This window comes from Crinia signifera, chromosome 11, assembly GCF_055691185.1.
Source record: "Crinia signifera chromosome 11, ASM5569118v1, whole genome shotgun sequence".
NCBI lineage: Eukaryota > Metazoa > Chordata > Amphibia > Anura > Myobatrachidae > Crinia > Crinia signifera.
In genome coordinates, this window is record NC_139227.1 from 58,587,195 (window position 1) to 58,610,469 (window position 23,275).

At 50.5% G+C, this 23,275-nt stretch overlaps 2 protein-coding genes across 3 annotated transcripts in view; one reads left to right on the plus strand and one right to left on the minus strand.

Moving 5' to 3' along the window:
* Positions 1–22,814, plus strand: part of POLR2C (RNA polymerase II subunit C) — a 28,848-nt gene extending 6,034 nt beyond the window's left edge. The window contains exons 6-10 of the mRNA XM_083164608.1: positions 2,139–2,267; positions 3,291–3,342; positions 3,943–4,111; positions 20,002–20,076; positions 22,588–22,814. Of these exons, the coding sequence (XP_083020734.1) occupies positions 2,139–2,267; positions 3,291–3,342; positions 3,943–4,111; positions 20,002–20,076; positions 22,588–22,732 (570 nt within the window). The 3' untranslated portion in view covers positions 22,733–22,814. The remainder of the gene's footprint in view (positions 1–2,138; positions 2,268–3,290; positions 3,343–3,942; positions 4,112–20,001; positions 20,077–22,587) is intronic.
* Positions 21,230–23,275, minus strand: part of DOK4 (docking protein 4) — a 96,726-nt gene continuing 94,680 nt past the window's right edge. For both annotated transcript variants that reach the window (XM_083164606.1, XM_083164607.1), the window contains exon 8: positions 21,230–23,024. In XM_083164606.1, coding sequence (XP_083020732.1) covers positions 22,945–23,024 — 80 coding nt within the window. In that variant the 3' untranslated portion in view covers positions 21,230–22,944. The remainder of the gene's footprint in view (positions 23,025–23,275) is intronic.

Below are 23,275 nucleotides of genomic sequence, written 5' to 3' on the forward strand. Positions count from 1 at the left end.
ACTGGGGACTGGATGGGTGTGATTTCTCTGTGTGTGGGGGGCTTCACTACAGGAGAGTCGCTGGGGGAGATTTGTCTGTGTGGGGGGTGGGCTATAACTACTTGGGCTGGCTGGGGGAGATTTGCCTGGGTTGGGGGTGGGGGGGTGTCATGTCACTACTGGGGATTCGCTGGGGTGATGGGGACTGGATGTGGGTGATTTGCCTGTGGGGGGGGGGGGGGGGGTTGTCACTACTGGGGAGTGGCTGGGGGAGATTTCCTTGTGTGGGGGGTGTCACTACTGGGGACTGGCCGGTGGTGATTCGTCTGTGTGTGTGTGGGGGGGAGGGGGGGTCACTACTGGGGACTGGCTGGGGTTGATTTGCCGGTGTGTGTCTGTGTGTGTGTGTGTGTGGGTCACTACTGGGGACTGGCTGGGGGTGATTTGCTTTTATGTGTCTGTGGGGCGGGGGGGGTGTCGCTACTGGGGACAGGATGTGGGTGATTTGCCTTTGTGTGTGGAGGGTGGGTTGTCACTACTGGGGGTTGGGTGGGGGAGATTTGCCTGTGGGGGGGGTGTCACTACTGGGGATTGGCTGGGGGTGATTCGTGTGTGTGTGGTCACTACTGGGGACTGGCTGGTGGTTTGTCTGTGTGTGTGTGGGGGGGGGGGGGAAGAGGTCACTACTGGGGACTGGATGGGGGTGATTTGTCTGTGTGTGGGGGGGGCACTACTGGGGACTGGAGGGGGTGATTTGCCTGTGTGGGGGGGGGGGGTGTCACTATTGGGGACTGGCTGGGGGAGGAGATTTACTGGGGACTGGCCGGTGGTGATTCGTGTGTGAGGTGTCACTACTGGGGACTGGCTGGGGAGATTTGCCTGTGTTAGTTGGGTGGGCTGTCACTACTGGGGACTGACTGCGGGGGATTCGTCCGTGGGGTGGGGGGGGGCACTGGCTCGGGGGGATCTCTGTGGGGGGGTCACTACTCGGGACTGGAGGGGAGTGATTTGCCTGTGTGTGTGGGGGGGGGGGGTCACTACTGTGGACTGGCTGGGGATAATTTGTGTGTGTGTGGAGGGGTATCACTACTGGGGACTGACTGGGGGAGATTCGCCAGGGGGTGGGGGGCTTCACTACAGGGGAGTCGCTGGGGGAGATTTGTCTGTGTGGGGGGTGGGCTATAACTACTTGGGCTGGCTGGGGGGTCACTACTGGGGACTGGATGGGGGTAATGTGTCTGTGGGCTTGGTCACTACTGGGGACTGGCTGGGGGTGATTTGCCTGTGTCTGGAGGGGAGGGTTCACTTCAGGGGACTGGCTGGGGGTGATTTGTCTGTGCGTGTATAGTGGAGGGGTGTCACTACATGGGACTGGCTGGGGTGTATTTGCCTGTGTCTGTGGGGCCGGGGTCTCTGCTGGGGGTGATTTGCGTGTGTGTGTGTGTGGGGGGGGGGGGGGTTGTCACTACTACTGGGGATTGGGTGGGGGAGATTTGCCTGTGGGGGGTGTCACTACTGGGGTTTGGCTGGGGGTGATTTGCCTGTGCGTGTGTGTGGGGGGGGTCACTACTGGGGACTGGCTGGGGGAGGAGACTTACCTGTATGTGGTGGGGGGTGGTCACTACTGGGAACTGGCTGGTGGTGATTTGCCTGTGTGTGGGGGGGGGGAGGTCACTACTGGGGACTGGATGGGGGTGATTTGCCTGTGTGTGTGGGGGGGGGGGATGTCACTATTGGGGACTGGCTGGGGGAGGAGATTTACTGGGGACTGGCCAGTGGTGATTCGTGTGTGAGGTGTCACTACTGGGGACTGGCTGGGGGAGATTTGCCGGTGTGTGTCGGGTGGGCTGTCACTACTGGGGACCGACTGCGGGGGATTCGTCCGTGGGGTGGGGGGGGGGTCACTGGCTCGGGGGGATCTCTGTGTGTGGGGGGGTCACTACTCGGGACTGGAGGGGGGTGATTTGCCTGTGTGTGTGGGGGAGGGGTCACTACTCGGGGACTGGAGGGGGTGATTTGCCTATGGGGGGGGGGGGGGTCACTACTGGGGACTGGCTGGGGGTGATTTGCTTGTATGTGTCTGTGAGGTGGGGGGTCACTACTGGGTGGTTGCGTGTGTCATTATGTACATGTGTCTGACACTCCATCTCTGTGAACAGAACTGTACGTGTGATGAGTTCTGTGCGGATTGCTCGGTGGAATTCACATTGGACGTACGATGCAATGAAGACCAGACGAGACACGTGACCTCCCGCGACCTCATATCCAACAATCTTCGCGTTATTCCTGTAAGTTATTTCTTTGCCGTCATAAGGTTGAATGGATTTCCTCTGTCATCCAGCAGGGGACACTGGAGTGATACTTACACTGTGTATAGATAGGTAGTCACTGAGAGCTGGTACCTTTATAGTGGGACTGCTCCAGATAAGTGCCTGAGGAGAGCTGGTTGCTGGATCCATAGGTATCTGCTATCAGCAAGAGGAGGACAGGGGGAGCAAGAGGAGGACAGGGGTCTTAAGCCCTCTGCCACTGCTCAGGGGTCTTAAGTGACGAGACCACTGCCTCAGGGAACCCCGATGCCAATGCATGCGGCGCCGACCACTCACCTGACCACAGGTGCTCACTTTCTCTCCCTCCCTGACATTACTGCCTGCTCACACCCCTTTCTCTCTTGCTCCTCCCCATCCTTGTCTTGACACCCTCTCTCTCATTCCCTTTTTCCATGAAAATCTCTCTCACTCTTTCTTTCTCTCTCTCTCACTCTTTCTCTCTCTCTCTCACACTCTTTATTTCTCTCACTCTTTCTCTCTCTCTCACTCTTTCTCTCTCTCACTCTTTCTCTCTCTCTCACTCTTTCTCTCTCTCACTCTTTCTCTCTCTCTCTCTCTTTCTCTCTCTCTCTCTCTCTCTCTCTCTCTTTCTTTCTCTCTCTCTCTCTCTCTCTCTCTTTCTCTCTCTCTCTCTCTCTCTCTTTCTCTCTCTCCCACTCTTTCTCTCTCTCTCACTCTTTCTCTCTCTCTCACTCTTTCTCTCTCTCTCTCTCTTTCTCTCTCTCTCTCTCTTTCTCTCTCTCTCTCTCACTCTTTCTCTCTCTCTCACTCTTTCTCTCTCTCTCACTCTTTCTCTCTCTCTCACTCTTTCTCTCTCTCTCACTCTTTCTCTCTCTCTCACTCTTTCTCTCTCTCTCACTCTTTCTCTCTCTCTCACTCTTTCTCTCTCTCACTCTGTAGAGAGCCAGCCGACTGAGGGGACCATTCACTGTGTCATTCTTGCCTGCCCGGCCCATTATGTGTTTAATGTCTCTTCCTCAGGTGACGTCGCGGAGCAGGGACAATGACCCCAATGATTATGTGGAACAAGATGGTGAGTTAGTAACTTTTGGGCTTCTGCCTGGAGTGGATTGAGCTGCTCTGGTAAACATTACTCACTGGACAATCAAATAATGTATTGGGTTCTCTCTCAGCATGGTTTATTCCCGATACAAGCCATGTTTATCTCCAAATCAGCCCAACTAGTATATAATAGGGACAATGACAGCACCCTGCACCTTCAGAACCTGCAGTTCCTCCTTCCTGCCTGGGGTGTCACTCTCTGATTCTAGCACAGCCTCATACAAACTAATCTGTGCTAGAAGAACCATAGACAAGAGTGACACCCCAGGTAGTAGATGGTAACTGCACAGATGGTCCTGGAGTGAGCACTGTGACTTAATGCAGAGAATAATAGAGGCAAGAGTAACTACTCAATACAAATAGGCCAATGCATAGGACACCGCAAGAGGCTACTACAACCTGTTGGCAGAGGTGGGTGGGGGTGGAGGCAGCAGTGGGTATATGGAGTGCATTGAGTCAGTATAAGGTGGAGGCAGCAGTGGGTATGCAGTATGTGTATAGGGAGAGGGTGGGCTTCTGGTGTAGTAAGATATGTGCAAGCTGCTCTCTTACTTCGCTCATCTCATCATAGACATCCTCCTGGTGAAGCTGCGGAAGGGACAGGAGCTGCGGCTGAAGGCATATGCCAAGAAAGGGTTTGGAAAGGAGCATGCTAAGTGGAACCCCACAGCTGGTGTTGCATTTGAATATGACCCGGACAATGCACTAAGGCACACAGTCTACCCCAAGCCGGAAGAATGGTATGTTCCTTGTTCTAGGTGTAGGTGGACCTTGGGATAGTTATGAGAGACATTCACGTCTCTGCTGAGATGCTATGTATAGTGAGATTGAGTATTACACTAGATCAGTGGTAGCCAACCCTAGCTCTCGAGAGCTACCAACAGTGCACATTTTCCAGACAACCTAGCTGCTGCACTCATTAATCACAGACACATTTTAAAAGATACACAGATGGAGCTAATTAGCTCACTTGTGATTCTGTGAGGAGACCTGCAAAGCATGCACTGTTGGTATCTCTCGAGGACTAGGGTTGGCTACCTCAGCACTAGATGTTTACAGGAGTGACAGAGGCACCTGCTACATCTGTATTGGTTATAATGAATATAAATAAAAATGGAGACACACCAGCGCTTTAAAAATAGAATGTTACTTCCCTTCAGATGTATGATATTCAAATTGATCATCAGAAGTTGTATTGATGGATCCTCATAGGCAAATTTTTCATATATATTTGTCCATGCAAAAGAAAATACATAAACAACATATAGTGAAGTAGTCCAAGTATATTTCTTTCTCTCCATCCGTGCTGATATATATAGGAGCTGTGTCCGTTTCCCTTTAACCAGATGCGCTCAGGAAATCAGAATGTGTACCCAACTCACATCAAACATAGGTGTATAAAGCCTATCAAGGTAGCTTTAGTGAAGTCCTACCACAACTCGCAGTGCACGAATGTAGTTCTCTCACATAAAGGTATCTTTATAAGCCCACCAAAAGAGGATGTACAGTGCGTACCCCAACTCACTCATAAATGTAGATTGCTGCTCCCATAAAGGTTTCTTTGAGACCACACAATGTAGGGTCAAACCCCCCCCCCCCCCGACTGGCGTCGATTGGTTCCCCACTGGTCACGGACCAGACGTCTGCTTCGGTAGCAGGCAGAGCGGAACTCGGAGACGCTGGATGCTATACCCAGAACAGCCGGAAAATGGAATTATTGAAGTAATTCTGTTGGTCGCAAGATGAAAGTAGTCAACTTGGGCAAAAGATGGTTAATTGCCAGTAGATCTGAAAAGATCTCATCTCCTGTCATAGGAGACACAGCATACAGATGTTACAGCATTCAGATACAGGCAGAAGTACATTTAAATCAGGGCTGAGCCCTCCTTTTATGCTACTCCAACACAGTACCACAGGGGGTAAGCCCACCCTGTGGTCTTCAACCAATCAACTTAAGTGCATGCCCAGTGCACATGTCCCTATGGACAGAGGGGAGTAGTTACTCCTCTCAGCTACAGCCCAACTGGGGGGCCAGGTGCCGACCTGTCTGGCTAGGGGGAAGGTTTCCCTCCAAAACCTACTTCCAGGATTCTGGCAGGGGACAAGCTGAACACCTCTGGCCCAGACGTTTGCTCCAGAGATGGGCAGCCCTGATCCCCTGCCCGTCGACGGAGAGCCCCATGGAGCTCCAAGGAACCACTCAGCTTGTTGGAAAGCTGATGTTCCCTGCTACCTTTCCAGCAGCTCCCAGCTTGGAGGCTGTCTGGGAAAGCATTCCGTTTTTGGGCTAAAGTCTGGGGGGAACCCAGCAGCCCACACAGGACTCTGGACCCCCTGGGACACAGCAGTACAGTAAGTGCATTTTACATTCACAATACATTTTCAAATACATTGTTTCCATTTCATACATTATACCAAGCCTATGCCCCTGCACAGGCTTCATCCCCCCTCCAGCACTGCAGCATGGGACATGTAGTCCCAGCTCAGTGCTGCGCAATACATTACATATCAGTGGTTCATTTTCATGTGACAATGTGCAGTGTTTATTATAGATGGTGCCCAGTGCGCCTCACTGGGCTCCCTTAACCCTGCAGCCCAGGAAAGCCATCCTGGATTTGGCGCCAAGCGCCCGTTGTCCGGGATGGCGCAATGGCACGGAGAGTTAACCCCTTCAATGCTATTAACCACGTGTGCCGGGCTCTCCAGCCACAGGAACATATAACCGGAAGTGCGGTATGCGTTCCGCCGCTATAACTTCCACGTATCCAGGAATCATAAATGCTGGAAGTGCGTTTATATGATCACGCACTTCCGCTTTCAGCTGCCCAGTGGCTCCTCTCTGTGTGGAATGCTAGTGAATGGCTGTGCGTTCCACATGACGTTTCCCCTGGTGCCTGGCATCCAAATATGCGTTCCACAGACACTTCCTATTACTGCGCTCCATATACACAGCGCTCTTAGTTGTTGTTTGTGCTTGGGAATAAAATGCAATCTATTATTCACGGATTTAAGGTGCAATCCACTATTTTAACAATACATACAATAAAAATACATAACATTCATATCATTATATATTTCTCTTACATTCTTATGGGATACAGGGAATTCGTTCATAACGATTGGGGAAAAAGAGGTTATCCGAAGGAGACAGGCACTTATAAAACTTTATACAGGGTGTACTGGCTCCTCCCCTCCCTCTAGTCAGTTAAGAAAATGTGCCTCAGGAGAAGCACGCATCAGGAAGAGCTCCAGAGAGTTTTTCTTCTGTTTAATTTCTTTTATTATTTTGGGACTGCTGTTTTGGACTCAACAGCAGTCCTGCGTCGTGGGAGACTGGGGGAAGGGTTCAGCTGCAGGCCACTTCATGGTACCGAGCTGTCCCTGCCACAGGACCACCGTCCTGCGTGGGTGATGTTACCGCGGGCATTGCGCTGCAGCGCGCACACCCCTGGCATGCCGCACACCCCTGGCATGCCGCACACCCCTAGTCCAGTCTGAAGACGTCATGTGGTGAGTACTACCCCGGGGTCCCCCGCCGTGGGGCCCCCGGGTTACTGTGCGGCAAGATGGCGGCGGCGGTGCCCTGCACAGGGACCGAGCAACCCCCTGCCTACACTGGAACTGGGTACTGCCTCCTGTACTGTCCAGGGCAGTTTACCATGGGTTGGACATTTTTCAATGTCAGTTCCAGTATAAAAATGCAGGTAAGCTCCGGCGCCATCACGCTGTGCGGAGCTTACCCAGAGCGGGACCAGTGCTCTGTGGGCGTGCTTTTGGCAACATGCTAACAGGAGCAGCCATCAGACAACAAAGGACACTCCACAGTGTATGTGTTGCAGAGGGCAGAAGGCACATGACACTTTCCAGTATATGTGCTGCAGCTATTAAAAGCGCTATCTCTGTAAGAGTGTTAGCCCTGTTATACAGTATATAATCTGCATGTATTACATGTACAGTATATGTATGTCTGTAACCTGCACCTCACAATGTGCGCAGTTAAGGTATACTGGTCCCCTAATTATTTCTGTGCTATACCCCACTGCTTATAAAAATAGCAGACATCACACAATCTAGTCTCACACTGTAACATGACACCTGTTTGCAGCTGGGGTGATGGGGGAAGGGTTCGTGCTGTGCAGAGAAACAAACTCAAACATGTGAGCAGTACAGATATTGTCACTAAGTGCTGTGTTAAGACAGCAACATCAAAACCGGGGTCATCTCATGTGAGTCCCCGGTTTTGCGTGCAGCATGAATATGGCGACTGCGGTGTCCACCTCGAACCGCATGGTCACCAGCATACATTACGGTGGTGCTTTATGCACTGCATTACCAGCTCTTCAAGGGAGCTGTGGTAAGAGTGTCAGTGTCCTTATCCCACTGGCTTGATAGCTATGGTGCAGACACTGAAATGGTAAATGCTTCACATAATGCCTACTACACACTGTCATATATAGTCTGTGTCAATGTGTCTGGATGGAAAGGTTCTCTCTCCTACATGTTGAGAAAGTTAACCTGCAGGCAGTGCAAAAAAATGATTTCACTCCTTTTTCTCTTTCCTCCACTAGGTGACACTGGAGAGTTACAGTGGGGAATAGAAGGCGACCACAGGGAGCTTGGGCACTTTAGAATAAATTAACAGTGACTAACTCCTCCCCTTCTACTTCCTCTCCTAGCCAGTCTTAGCATGTGCCCTGTGGGAGCTGGGTGCGTTCAATGCTCACTCCTGGGATTTTTTATTTTTTAATATAATTTTATGATCTGCAATCAGCAAGAGGACAGGCAGGTAGCCCCCTGTCCCTGCCTGCCTGCGACGAGGGCGCTGTCGTCGGGTCCGGTCGCAGCTGCACGCAGCGTGCCTCCGGTACCTGGCTGCAGGATCCACAGATCCTGAGGTCCCGTCGCCGCTGCTCGCAGCGCGCCTCGAGGACCAGTCAACACGCCGCACCCGACAGCCAAGGCAGGGGTAAGTATAACACTGATCCACCGTTAGCGGGGGATTCAGTGTAGAAGACGCGGCAGCGCACTTTTAAATACAGCGCTATTAGTGAGGAGCGGAGTAGAGCGCGGCATGCTGGGTACTTCCGCTTCCTCCTTCTTCATAGGTGCGGCAGCCATTGAAGCAGCAGCGTGATCCGCGGCTCCCTCGAGGTGTCTGTAAAGTGCCGGTGACCCTGGTTCAGTGAGTCACAACGGGACATAGGAGGTCAGGGCGGCTTGGACTGAGTCCAAAAAGGTCCCTTAGCCGGCGCAAGTTATATTTATATATAGTGCGCGTCTCTGGCTTGTGGCAGACTCTGCTTTTTCTATACCTCCTCTCCTGTCCGGTATTTAACTCTTTCTCTCCTCTCTGTGGAAGATTGAGTGTATGATGGCCGGTGGGGCTCCTAAAAAGATTGCTTGCAAGAAGTGCAGCACTAAGTTCACCCCACACGCGGAGGGCGCCATTTTATGTCCCCCATGTGCTGCAACTCCAGCCCCCCCTTCTTCAACGGCGGGGCAGGATATGCCTGTATGGGCTTCCCAGTTGTCCACAGTGATTTCTCAGCTGGCTTCTGAGTTATCTTCGGCCAGACAAGACAGGGATGCAGCCAGGGATCAGCAGGCAGAATTAACCTCTGCCGTTCAGGGTCTGTCTAGAGCATTACATGCAGACTCCCCTGCACCCTCTCCCCCTAGACTGGCTTCTGCTAATAGGATTTTTCCTCAGGTCCCTCTGTTAGATGATACAGATGATGACATGCCAGCTCTAGAGGAGGGTGAATTTCATGAGCCTGAGGCTCCTCTGATACAGGACACTGATGTCCCCTCTCAGGGTCTAGAGGACTTAATACAAGCAGTCCGGTTAACCCTCAATGTCACGGAAGAAGAGAGGCCTGCTGCGCGCCCCTCAGTTTTTGCTAAAAAGCAGAAACAGTCTGCATATTTCCCAGCCTCAGAGGAGCTGGATGACCACTTGCAAAAAGCTTGGTTACACCCGGACAAAAAGTTTCAGGTGTCCCAGAGGTTTTTCACTGCCTATCCCTTTCCTAAGGATGCTAGGAAGTCATGTGAAACGCCCCCTGCTGTTGATTCTTCAGTATCACGCTTGTCTAAAAAGACAGTGTTGCCCATTCCGGGAGCCTCTACCCTTAAAGATGTTTCTGATAGACGGTTAGAAAGTGCCCTGAAGAATATTTATTCGGCCGCAGGTCTTTTACAAAGGCCAGCACAGGTGGGATGTTGGGTCAATAGGGCCATGGAGGTATGGGCATCCCAGGTGGCCTCCTCTCTAGACCCAGGGGCAAGTGATATGTTGCTCTTAGTGGAACACATACGTGAGGCTGCAGGCTACTTAGTAGAAGCCTCTTCAGATGTTTGTATGCTGGCGGCTCGTATCTCTGCCCTCTCAGTTTCAGCTCGCCGTACTCTTTGGTTGAGACAGTGGAATGCAGACGCCGACTCCAAGAAGGCGGTGGAAGCATTACCCTTTGCTGGTGAGGCGCTCTTTGGTCCAGAGCTGGACAAGATGATCTCACAGGCTACGGGGGGTAAGTCTCAGTTCCTGCCTACAGCAGCCCCTCCCCCACGCAGGTCCTTTCCAACTACTGGAGGGCAGTCCTTTCGTTCATTTCGGCCCACCCCCAGATTCAGGGGTAGGTCACGGGGAACGGCTACCAGTTCCAGAGGCTTCCGAGGAAGAGGCAGAGGTTCAGCCAGCGCACCAATCTTGGATGCAAAGGTTACCTCAAAGCCCTCGGCATGACTCTCCCAGTCCCTGTCCGGAGCACAGGGTGGGGGGCCGGCTGCTGTTTCACCATCAGGCTTGGGCCAGGTCATGCCAGGACGCATGGGTAAAGGACCTGGTGGCAGTAGGCTACAAGATAGATTTCTTGTTGCCTCCTCCTCTACGTTTCTTTCCCACAGGTTTGCCAGCTTCTCAAGAAAAAAGCAGGGCCTTGCAGGCCGCCATTCAAAAGCTCAGGGACCTGGGGGTGGTTATTCCAGTCCCGGAACCGGAAAGGGCAAAGGGATTCTATTCCAGCCTTTTTCTGGTTCCCAAGCCGGACGGCTCAGTAAGGCCCATCTTGAACCTAAAGCAGCTCAATCCGTTTCTGCGGTTCACTCGCTTCAAGATGGAGTCACTGCAGTCAGTCATTGCAGGCCTAGAACCGGGGGAGTTTCTCGTATCCATCGACATAAAAGATGCATACCTGCATATCCCCATCTGGCCCCCTCACCAGGCATACCTGCGTTTTGCTGTCCAGAACTGTCACCTGCAGTTCCGAGCCCTTCCATTCGGCCTTTCCTCTGCGCCCCGGGTGTTTACCAAAGTGATGGCTGTCATGATGGAGATACTCAGGGCTCAAGGAGTTACCATTGTCCCTTACTTGGACGACCTCCTGTTGAAGGCTCCGTCCAAGGAGATTCTTCTGCACAACATCCACCTGACACGTCAGACTCTGGAGTCCCATGGCTGGATGCTCAACATCCAGAAGTCACAACTGACCCCATCTCAGAGGATTCTGTTCCTAGGGATGACCTTGGACACTGTCCAGAGAAGAGTTTTCCTTCCCATAGACAAGATATTGTCCTTGCAGGAAGCGGTTCGCCTGGTGCTGCAGCATCGGAGGGTCTCAGTCCTCCTCTGCACAAGGCTGCTGGGAAGGATGGTGGCCACGTTCGAGGCGGTGCAGTACGGGCGGTTTCGATCTCGCCCCTTTCATCTGTGTCTGCTCCGCCAGTGGACAGGTTCGCACCTTTTTCTACATCAGCGAATCTCTCTTTCCCATCAGGCTCGAGCATCACTGGCGTGGTGGCTCGACTCCAGCAACCTGCAGGAGGGGCGGAGGTTCGCCATACACAACTGGACGCTCCTCACCACGGACGCCAGCCTCAGGGGCTGGGGAGCGGTCACGCTGGGCCTCCACTTCCAGGGACTGTGGACCCCGGAGGAAGCACAGATGTCCATCAATGTGCTGGAACTCCGAGCGGTATACTATGCCCTCCTCCAAGCGGAAGTCGTTCTCCGGAACAAGGAATCAGAGTGCAGTCAGACAACACCACGGCTGTGGCTTACATAAACAAGCAGGTAGGCACTCGCAGTGATGAGAGAGGTGAAGAGGATTCTTTGCTGGGTGCAGGGGCCGTGTCTGCCGTTTTCATACCAGGCATGGAAAACTGGGAGGCAGACTACCTCAGCCGCCGAGACGTCCATCACGGAGAGTGGTGTCTGAATCCTCAGGTCTTCCAGACCTTGACTCGTCGTTGGGGTTGTCCGCAGATAGACATGATGGCCTCCAGACACAACCATCAGTTGCCCCGGTACTGCGCTCGGACAAGAGATCCACAGGCAGTGGCCGTGGACGTTCTCACGGCACGCTGGACGGATCAGTTCCTCTACATCTTCCCTCCAGTGCCTCTCATCCCTCGGGTTCTGCAGAGAATCCGACGGGAGTCGGTGACAGTGCTGTTCATTGCTCCAGACTGGCCTCGCCGGTCGTGGTACACAGTTCTAACAGGCCTGTTAGTAGACGAACCGTAGCCCCTACCTCTCTGCGACGACCTGCTAACACAGGGTCCGTTCACCTGTCCCAACTTACAAAATCTACATTTGACGGCATGGCTGTTGAGAGGTCCATCTTGAGGAAAGCAGGGATCCCGCAAGCGGTAATACCAACCATGATAGGGGCTAGAAAGCAGGTTACCTCGGTGCATTACCATCGCATCTGGAGGGCCTATGTGGCCTGGTGTGAATCCAGGAGGGTCTCTCCTGTGAATTTCAAGTTGGCCAGGTTGCTGCTGTTCTTACAGAAGGGCCTGTCCTCAGGACTCCGGCTGGGGTCCTTGAAGGTTCAGGTATCCGCCCTCTCAATTTTTTTTCAGAGGAAGCTAGCACTTCTTCCTCAGGTACAGACTTTCTTCCAGGGGGTGTTGCGGCTGCAACCTCCCTTCAGGCCTCCTACTGCTCCATGGGACTTGGACTTGGTACTGGCCTTCCTCCAGTCCTCTATGTTTGAACCCATGGAGGAGGTGGACCTAAAATATGTCACTTGGAAGACTGTCTTACTGTTGGCCTTGGCCTCGGCCAGAAGGGTGTCGGAACTGAGTGCTCTCTCTTGTAAGGCACCCTTCTTGCGTTTTCACGAGGATAGAGCGGAGCTGCGCACCTCTAGTGTTTTTCTCCCAAAGGTGGTCTCGGCATTCCACATTAACCAACCTATTGTGGTGCCGGCCTTTAGGGAGGACTCAGAGGAGTCTAGGGCGCTAGACGTGGTCCGGGCCTTGCGCATTTACGTTGCCAGAACGGAGTCTGTACGTAAGTCGGATGCTCTGTTTATCCTCTATGACTCCCTGCGTCCTGGTTGGCCCGCCTCCAAGCAGGCCCTGGCCAGGTGGATCAGGTTGACAATTCGTCAGGCCTATGTGGCTTCCTCTAGAGTGCCACCTTCTTCGATATCCGCCCATTCTACAAGGTCGGTGGGTACCTCCTGGGCGGCTGCCCGTGGAGTTTCTATACAGGATCTATGTAGAGCGGCTACGTGGTCTGGACAGAAGACCTTTGTCCGCTTTTACAGGTTCTACACATTTGCGGCAGCTGCTTCGCGGTTTGGCCGTTCTGTGTTAAGGGGCTCTCAGCGTCATCCCACCCGTGTTGGGAGCTCTGGGACGTCCCCACTGTAACTCTCCAGTGTCACCTAGTGGAGGAAAGAGAAAAGGGGATTTTGTACTTACTGTTAAATCCTTTTCTCAGACTCCATAGGTGACACTGGACGCCCACCCGACGCTGTCTCTCCTTTTACTGTTTTGTTTCAGGTTTGTTCAATTACCTGAGGATAAGAGACTTTTATACTTAGTCTGAAATCTGAGTTTTACCAGTTTTTTATGGATGTGTTCATTCTGTTATGAATGATGTTCTTCAAACTATGTTTTCACTCTTTGTGAGTGTGTGTGTGTGACTTGTTATGTTATGTTTGACCTCCTCTCGGAAGTGTGTTGTTTTTTCTTTCTTCCAGCTCCCTCCGGGCACATACCTAGACTGCCTAGGAGAGGAAGTAGAAGGGGAGGAGTTAGTCACTGTTAATTTATTCTAAAGTGCCCAAGCTCCCTGTGGTCGCCTTCTATTCCCCACTGTAACTCTCCAGTGTCACCTATGGAGTCTGAGAAAAGGATTTAACAGTAAGTACAAAATCCCCTTTTTTTTTATCACAAGTGACTTGTCACGAGGTGTCCCCTTAATGCCCCCCATCGGTTAAGTAGACTCCCAGGAGCCTGCTTCATCCAGTCATCTAAAACAAGGCTGGAGAAAGTATCCTCACCTCAATGGTGTAGTTGATGCTTGCTTTTCTCCTTGGAGAAGCAATGTGATTATTCTAATCCTCAGCGCATACCTGACCAACAACCACTGTGGATTGTGTGTGTGTGTGTGATTCTAACTTAACAAGGGTGATTAGTAAAGCACTAACGGTGCAGTTGCTATTAATGCACGCAACTCTGATAAGGGTGATATGACATTGGTGCAGGTGTCTGAAAATTACACCACATTCAGGACACAGCTAAGGTTCTGTGTGAGGCGCAGAAGGAGTTAGGTGCCATAAACGGCCGTAACTCAGCCATGGTCGCAGATCCCTCTGGCTTCGGCTATGGATGGCTGACGCTGACCCCAAACGAAGTGTTGAAAACCTTCCCTTCACGGGTGAACGGTTGTTTGGCAGCGATTCAGATGAGTTAATCTCAAAAGCCACTGCAGGGAAGCCCACCTTTCTTCCCTCAACCCCACAGGCGCCCAAGCTTCCTTTTCCTTCTCACACCCAGCAGTCCTTTCGGATCGGCAAATTCCGCCCAAAAGCCAGGGTTGGTTCAATTGCAACCAGAGGCTTCCGAGGTAAATTCAGGAAGCCTTCTGCTTCGGCCACCACAGAGCGGCCATCCGGGGCAGCTGCAAGTAAACCCGCAGCATGACGGTGGGGCTCCACCAATAGTTCCGGTTGAGGTGGGAGCCAGACTGGCGTTCTTCGGCCATGTTTGGGAAGCCTCGTGCCTCCATTCTTGGGTACGGGCTCTTATTTTGCATGGCTACAAGCTGGAGTTTGCAATACAACCACCTCACAGGTTTGTCAAATCAGGCCTTCCAGTGTCCCCAGTGGACCAAATGGTTTTGCAGCACGCAATCCAAAAACTGGTGCAGGCCAGAGTAATAACCAACCGAACGGGTCGGTTTGCCCAATACTGAACCTAAAATCCCTGAACCCATTCTTGACTATAACTAAGTTCAAGATGGAGTCCTTGCGGGCCGTGATAGCGGCACGGGAGGAAGGGGAGTTCTTGGCATCTTTGGATGTGAAGGATGCCTACCTTCACATCCCAATTTGGCCACCTCATCAAAAATATCTGAGGTTTGCGCTGCTGAACGATCACTACCAGTTCCGCGCACTGCCGTTCGGCCTGTCCTCAGCCCCGCGCATATTCACCAAGGTGATGGCGGAGATGATGGTGGTTCTCCGGAAGCAAGGGATCTGTGTTATACCATACTTGGACGACCTGCTTGTAAAGGCGCGGTCGTCGGAGAAGCTGCAGGCAGCCTTACAGATTACCATGCAGACCCTGGCGGGTCACGGTTGGCTCCTGAATTTAGCAAAGTCCTCTCTGATCCCTTCGCAGAGACTCCAGTTCCTGGGGATGGTGTTGGACACGGCTCTTCCTGCCACAAGAAAAGATTGTGGCCATTCAACAGCTGGTCACAGACTTGTTGAAATCCCCCCAGGTGTCAGTGCACCAGTGCATTGTTCTTTTAGGAAAGTTGGTCGCCTCCTTCGAGGCCCTCCAATTCGGGAGGTTTCACAGCAGGATTTTCCAGCTCCATCTCCTGAGCAAGTGGTCCGGTTCACATCTTCAGACGCATCTGAAGATTGTGTTGTCGTCTCAGATGAGACTGTCACTCCAGTGATGGCTCCACATGCCCAACTTGCTGGCAGGGCGAAGGATTGGCATCCAAAATTGGGTCTTAATCACCACGGATGCGAGCCTCCTGGGATGGGGTGCGGTGACCATGGGTCAGTCCTTTCAGGGCGAATGGACCCTCTGGGAAACACGTCTCCATATAAACAACTTTGAGTTACGTGCTGTGTATTATGCACTTCTGGAGGCGGCCCCTCTCCTCAGCGGGCATGCGGTCCGCATCCAATCAGACAATGCCACTACTGTGGCGTTTCTGAACAGACAGGGCGGGACCAAAGACAGGTCCTGCATGCTGGAAGCAGCAAAAATCTTGTCCTGGGCAGAGAGTCACTGTCAGGCTCTGTCTGCCATTTTCATAACCGGGGTAGACAACTGGGAAACCGACTTTCTCAGTCGCCACAAGCTTCACCCCGGGGAATGGAGTCTACACCACCAGGTATTCAGTGCTCTGGTGGCTCGGTGGGGGATCCCACTAGTAGACATGATGGCATCGAGACACCAATTGGAAGGTGTCCAGATACTTCTTCAGGGCGAGAAGACCCACAGGCGTAGGAGGTGAACGCCCTCTCGATACCGTGGATCTTCCCACCGATCCCCCTTGTGGCTCGGGTACTAAGGAAGATAAGGAGAGACGGAGCCGAGGTCATTCTAGTGGCTCCAGACTGGCCAAGAAGAACGTGGTATCCAGATCTTCTAAGTCTCCGAATCTTCTCCCTCTGCAAAGAGACCTGCTCATGCAAGGTCTGTGCTTCTTCCAGGCCTTAGAGCAGCTTCGTCTGACGGCCAGGAGGTTGAGTGTCAGATCCTAACAGAGAAAGGATTTCACACATCTGTCGTCAAGACCATGATAAGTGCAAGGAAGCCGGTGACGGCAGCACATTACCACCATATCTGGAAGAGATATGTAGGATGGTGTGAACAAGGAAAGTTTGCTCCAGTGGAGTTCAAGCTTGAAAGATTCCTCAGATTTCTTCAATCTGGCTTGGATCTGGGCCTACGTTTAGGCTCTTTGAAGGTGCATGTATATGCACTGTCTGTCCTTTTACAAAAGAAGCTGGCTATATACCTGAAGTGCAGACGTTCTTCAAGGCATCTTGCACATACAGCATCCTTTTGTAGCTCCTACTCCACCATGGGACCGGGATGTCATTCTGACGTTCCTGCGATCCTCCTGGTTTGAACCACTGGAGGAAATAGATTTAAAACATCTTACGCGGAAGACGGTGGTCTTAGTAGCCTTAGCCTCGGCTAGGCGGGTCTCTTAGCTAGGGGCGTTAACCTGCAAGAGGCCTTAATTGATCTTCTATGAAGAGAGGGCGGAATTTACGCACTAATCTGCGTTTTCTTCCTAAGGTGGTGCCAGCATTCCACTTGAACCAGCTAATTGTGGTTCCTACTAGTGGCCCTCAGTTTTAGGTGCCAACATCTTTGGATGTGGTTCGGGTTCTCTGGGTATATGTTCGGAGAACGGCAAAATTAGGACTTTTTGTCTTATGACGCCCAAAAACTCGGGCGTCCTGCTTCTAAGCAGTCTCTTGCATGCTCTGGATCTGTGCAACCATTAAACAGGCTTATGTGGTGGCGAAGCTTCCTATGCCTGCTGGGATGAAAGCCCACTGTACTCGTACAGTGGGGACCTCCTGGGCGGCTGCCTGAGGAGTGTACATGACTGAAATGTACATGAATTGTGATACCCTATTGACCTTTTAGTTATTTTTATTATAATTCATAATATCATCCCATCTACAATTATTTCCAAGCGCTCCACAACTTCTTTTTCTTTTCTACAAGATTTGTTTGACATGATCTTTCCCCAGTAAAACCATGCTGTTTCGGATTCTGTAAGTTGCTGGTTTTTAGATATTCTACAACTCTTTGTTTTAAAATTGTTTTCATCAGTGTCCCTGCTACTGATGTAAGGGTCACTGGTCCATAGTTGCTTACCTCTTTCTTGCTTCCACTTTTGTGCAGTGGAACTACATTCCCTGGTTTCCAGTACTCTTGGACTACTCCAGTAGCTAGTGACTGGTTGAATAATTATGTTAATGGATACTGCTGTATCTGGATGACCTGTTGATCCTGGCTAAATCGCCAGAGGTTCTCCAGGCCCAGTTAATCTCAGTGGTGACTGTTTTGGAACGTCACGGCTGGATAATAAATTGGCCCAAGTCCTCCATACTTCCAGTGCGGTCCATGATCCATCTGGGGGCCCAGTTGGATACTGTGTGTCAGCGGATATATCTGCCAGAGGAACGTCGCAGGACTTTGCAGTCCGGCATCTCCTCTCCCTCAGGCAGATATATGTAAGGCTCCAATTTTTATACTGTCTTTTTGTATGCATACCTTTTTTAATTGAAGTACATTGTTGTTTTGAATAAATATTTAATTGTTTATACAAACAATATTACGCTATGAATTCTTCCCGGTCCGGGAGATTTTTTTGGTTTTAAGGGTTCTGGACGCCACTCGTTGAAACAACATCTGGATATATATGCTCCAAGTGTGAGTCGCCTGAATATATATCTTTTTAAACCTTGTTTTTCTTCTTTCACGAGGTGACTTTCACGTGCATTGATCTATACAAGGTGGCGTTGTTCACCAATTAATATTCCCTATGCACAAGCACCTATAAATTTTACTTAATCAAGTCACATAAATAATCACTTGTAATAATACACTCCTCCTACGACTTTCTCTATGTTTGGAATGCTCCTTTGAGACGCACCTACAGGAGAGAGGGCGAGGGAAGGAGATCGTCTGAATAAAGGATATAACTACATGAGAATTCTCCACTCATTTGAGGGTACGCACATATAAATAACTAAGACGGATTATTAATACACTGAAGGCGCAGAAGTCATACCACGTTCCCAGATATCCATTCATGCCTGCATGAGGGTCTCGGGCTCAATGGTAACAGCCTTTGACATGGCGTAGTATGCACAGTTCCACTCACGTCTTCTACAACGTGAGATCCTCACCAAGTGGTCAGGATCCTACTACAATATTCGGTCCCACTTGATTGTCTTGTCACCGGCCTCGTGGATCTCCCTGCCCCAGTGGCTTCTAGACCAGAACCTCACAGCAGGAAGACCGTTTTGTGCTCACAACTGGAGTCTTCTCACCCAGATGCTAGCCTCCATGGTTGGGGGGCTGTGACTTACCAATGATCTTTCCAGAGATTATGGAATACACAAGAATCCTAGCTGTCGATCAATTTACTCGAACTGATGGGAGTCTTGTGGGCCCTCGGCCTGGAAGGACCTTGGCTACGAGGTCGCCCCGTACAGGTCCAGCCGGACAATGCGGTGACAGTGGCTTATATCATACACCAGGGGGGCACTCGGGCGGCTATGGCAGAGACCTACCGCATCTTTCACTAGTCAGAGGGGAAGATCCCGGGGGTCCTCATTTGGGAAGCAGACTTTCTGAGCTGTCAGACTCTGGATGCTGGCAAATGAGCCCTCCATCCAGTGGTGTTCCAGATGTTGTTACACCGTTGGGGCAGACCCAAGGTGGACCACCAGGCCACCCTGTATGGGTCCAGGTCTTGCGACCTGGGGGCTTGCATGGTAGGCACCCTGTCAGCCTGCGGCCCTTTGCTCTGATGTCTTCAGACTGATACGCAAGTTGAAGGCGGAAGGAGGCACATTGAACCTGGTGGCTCCACATTGGCCCAGACTGGAGGCTGTCCTGTCAGTTACCTTTCCTTTTCACCTCCCCGAGGTGGTGTCCAAATTTCATGTCTTCCAAGAGATTTTACTCACTGCCTTTTGGCAACCAGATGCCTCTCCTGAACAGTCTTCCCTAGATGTGGTCCGTGCTTTGCGCATCTATGTGCGCCACTCTAAGGCTCTTTAGAAGTCAGACACTCTCTTGTCCTCTATGGATTTCAGAAGAGGAGTTGGCCTGCTACTAAGCAGACAATTGCCCGCTGGCTTAGATCTGTTATCAAGCATGCATACTTGAGCACCTCCCTCCCAGTTCCTGTGGTGGTCTGGGCTCCTGCATCTTGGCCTGTTAGTGCGGGTGCAACAGCAGAGAAACTTTTCAAGACAGCGACTTGTTCGTCCGCCAATACCTTTCTGCTTTGTCTCCTAAGACTCTGTTTGGCCAGAGTGTACTGGCTGCGGCACTGGCGCGTCCCCACCCTTAGGTGACTGCTTTAGGACGTCCCAACGTTAGCCCTGTGGCCCCTAATGTGTCCCGAAGAATAAAATGAGATTTATGTCTTACCTGGTAAATCTCTTTTTTTCGAGGACATCAGGGGCCACAGGGATCCCTCCCTGCAGTGCCTGCTTTAGTTATGTTAAAGTTAATAGTTCCTCCATATGTTTAGAATGTGTTTCTGTTGGGTATTCTCTTCCTTCTCTCTTGTCTCCTGCTTTGGCGTGTTAGAAACTAAGCTTCCTGGCCTGGAGGTGGGGTAGAGAAGGGGATGAGTCTGGTCTGCCTGGGATGCATATAGATCATTAACCTTTTGGATGCTGGAATAGTCTCTCTCCCACTCCAACTACCCAGCGTTAGCCCTGTGGCCCCTGACATCCTCAAAGAAAGAGTGGGTGGGTGTTTATTCAGAGGGGACTCTGTGTGTGCGCTAATTCGGGCCACCATGCCCCCCTTCTGTGTGTGTGCGCGCTGATTCAGGCCTACTGTGTCACATAACATGTAATGGTTTTGTCTGTACATCCAGGCCAAAGAGTGAATACTCCGAAATTGATGAAGAAGAGGTGCAGGCTCCTTATGATCCGAATGGTAAACCAGAAAGGTAAACAACCTACCAAACCAGTCACCTTTGTGCCCCTGACATCTCCTGCGTCCTCCATCCCTCTGCTGCCCCATTTCCAGGCCTTCAGTCATCAAGGATCCAGTCTGATCAACACCCCTCCATATTGCCACAGGACTTCCTGTAATGCTGAGCTACTCTGTCACCACCCATTTCTGCACTGACTCCACCCCCTTCTGTGGCCCAGCTTCTTGTGCTGACTCCACCCCTACTGTGGCCCAAACTCCTGCTCTACCCTGACACCACCCACTCCTGCACTGACTCCACCCCCTGCTGCGACCCAGCATCCTGCTCAACCCTGCAACCACATATATAAATAAGTTTTTTTCTGCTAATGGTGATTGGAAGTCGGTTGGAGTGCCGCTGATTTCCCCATCGATCTACAAGGACCGCAGTGTTCCAAGGATGGCACCGCAGCAAGTATCCCATGATTGATGCGGAGTGCCGGGCTCGCGACAGCATTGTGTGTGTGTATGTTGTAAAGCGCAACGGAATCTGCTGCGCTATATAAGAAACTGTAAATAAATAATAAATGTATGAATGTATGTGTATATATGTATGTGTATGTATGTGTATATATATATATATATATATATATATATATATATATATATATATATTATGTATGTGTGTGTGTGTATATGTATGTATATGTATGTATATATATGTGTGTGTGTGTGTGTGTGTGTGTGTGTGTGTGTGTGTGTGTGTGTGTGTGTGTGTGTGTGTGTGTATATATATGTAATATCTGGACTCTCCCTTTTTTCTTATGAGACGCCGTCCCCTCGCGGGGCTCGCTGCGCTCACCACGCTTCGGGCACGGTGGCTCGCTGCGCTCGCCACACTATATAAAATCGTAAAATCGACTCCATGCGTAGTTGGATAGTAGGGGTATGAAAAAATGGGGTGCATTTAACATGGGAGTCCAGATAATACATAAGTACCTGATATATACTAGGAAAGGTGAGTGCCGATGTTTAGTGTGTGTATGTGTGTGTGTGTATATGTATGTATATATATATGTGTGTGTGTATGTATGTATGTGTGTATATATATATATATATATATATATATATATATATATATATATATATATATATATATATATATATATATATATATATATATATATATACAGTGATCAGTACCCAACGCGTTTCGTCTCGGTTAGAGACTTCATCAGGGGTTTTATGATCTTTAAATTATTATTCCCTATATAGGCTAACAAAACCACAATCTGGTGTATGGATACTTCAATGACAATATAAGAGAAGATTTCTCCTATTGGAATGATTCCATTCTTTAAAATGAGGTATAGACCTTTAAAGATCATTTTCAAAGGTGAAAGCGAGAAATAGCAATTGGACTCCAATCCTACACAGACCTATTATGGTCTCCTTAGTACTTTCTGGGTCCCAGATCTCCAGATTATTATATATTTGGTATTTGAGGATTATCATCCACAATAGCGGTAATATAAGAGAGTATTACCCTGCTCAAATGGTGTGTGCTCACTGGAGTCCAAACTTGCAGTTACACACCATATAATCTATTCTTCAACAAAGCAGCAATAAGTTTTTTATTCTTCATGGTATAATTGAAATTGTTTTAGGACATTACGTGTTTTGGGGCGCTAATGTAGGTATGTTTAGGTGTTGGTTTCGACTAGGAGGAAACTGAGTGTCTACAGCAGTGGTGTCAAACTCATGGCCCTCCAGCTGTTGTGGAACTACAGGTCCCAGCATGCCCTCACACAGATTTTATATAATGGATTGCTAAAACTGTGGCAGGGCATGCTGGGAGGTGTAGTTCCACAACAGCTGGAGGATCATGAGTTTGACACCACTGGTCTACAGCGACCACTAATTTTATAGCACAATTTTGGAGATTGTGTTTTATATCTTGTCTCACTGGCTGTGAGGGATCAGTGTCTGGGGTGCGGTAAGGACTGTACGGTATAATCGGAGCTCAGACTGTAATACTAGGAACCCGTCTGTCTCGCTGGCTGTGAAGGACCAATGTCTGGGGTGCAGTAAGGACTGTACCGTATAATCAGGGATCAGATTGTAATGCTAGGGGCTGTGAGGGACCGGTGTCTGTGGTGTGATAAGGACTGTACAGTATAATCAGGGATCAGATTGTAATGCTAGGAACTCATCTGTCTCGCTGGGTGTGAGGGCCAGTGTCTGGGGTGCGGTAAGGACTGTACGGTATAAGCGGAGCGCAGACTAATGCTAGGAACCAGTCTGTCTTGCTGGGTGTGAGGGACCAATGTCTGTGGTGTGGTAAGGACTGTATGGTATAATCATAGATCAGACTGTCTCGCTAGGAACCTATCTGTCTCACTGGCTGTGAGGGACCAGTGTCTGGGGTGCGATAAGGACTGTACGTATAATCAGGGATCAGACTGTAATGCTAGGAAACAATCTGTCTCACTGGCTGAGAGTATCTATGGATGCAATAAGTGTAACCTTATATTATGTCCCCCACAAGGTTCTACTACAACGTGGAGTCGTGCGGCTCTCTCCGGCCAGAGACCATTGTCCTATCTGCTCTGTCTGGTCTGAAGAGGAAACTCAGTGATCTGCAGACCCAGCTCAGCCACGAGATACAGAGTGACGTCCTAACCATAAACTGACCGTCCCCCCGAGATGCCCCCCATGTTCTCTGACTTATCCTAGTGCGTTCCAGTGTGTTTGTAATAAAAGGTTTCTGCTGTATCCTGTGTCTGTCCAGTGCAATACATAAGGCAAACAACACACATTGTGCAACACAAATTGCTTCTTTTATAGTGCAAAACTGTCTGTATACAGGAATGTGCTGTCCGTCACCAGAACCAGGCCCTGGTGGTCACTGAGAGGCAGATGTGGGTAGTTTCCGAGCAAACGTCCGTCTGGTAATTGGATCTGAATCTCTGCCACTGTGCGGTCCTGCAATACCAAGTGTTATCATTAGGGTTGGAATGGTCCTCGGAACCCCAAACAGTTCATGTTTTCCAGGTTGCCAGCCAGTACTCCCTGCACTCCTTTCCCACTGACACACATCCCAGGTCACCCAGCAGGAGCACAGGTGTACTCATTACCCACTGACACAATATCACCACCACATTGTATTACACAGATAGTGCCAGCTAGCACTCCCTGCACTCCTTACCAACTATCTGTGTAATACAGTGTGGTGG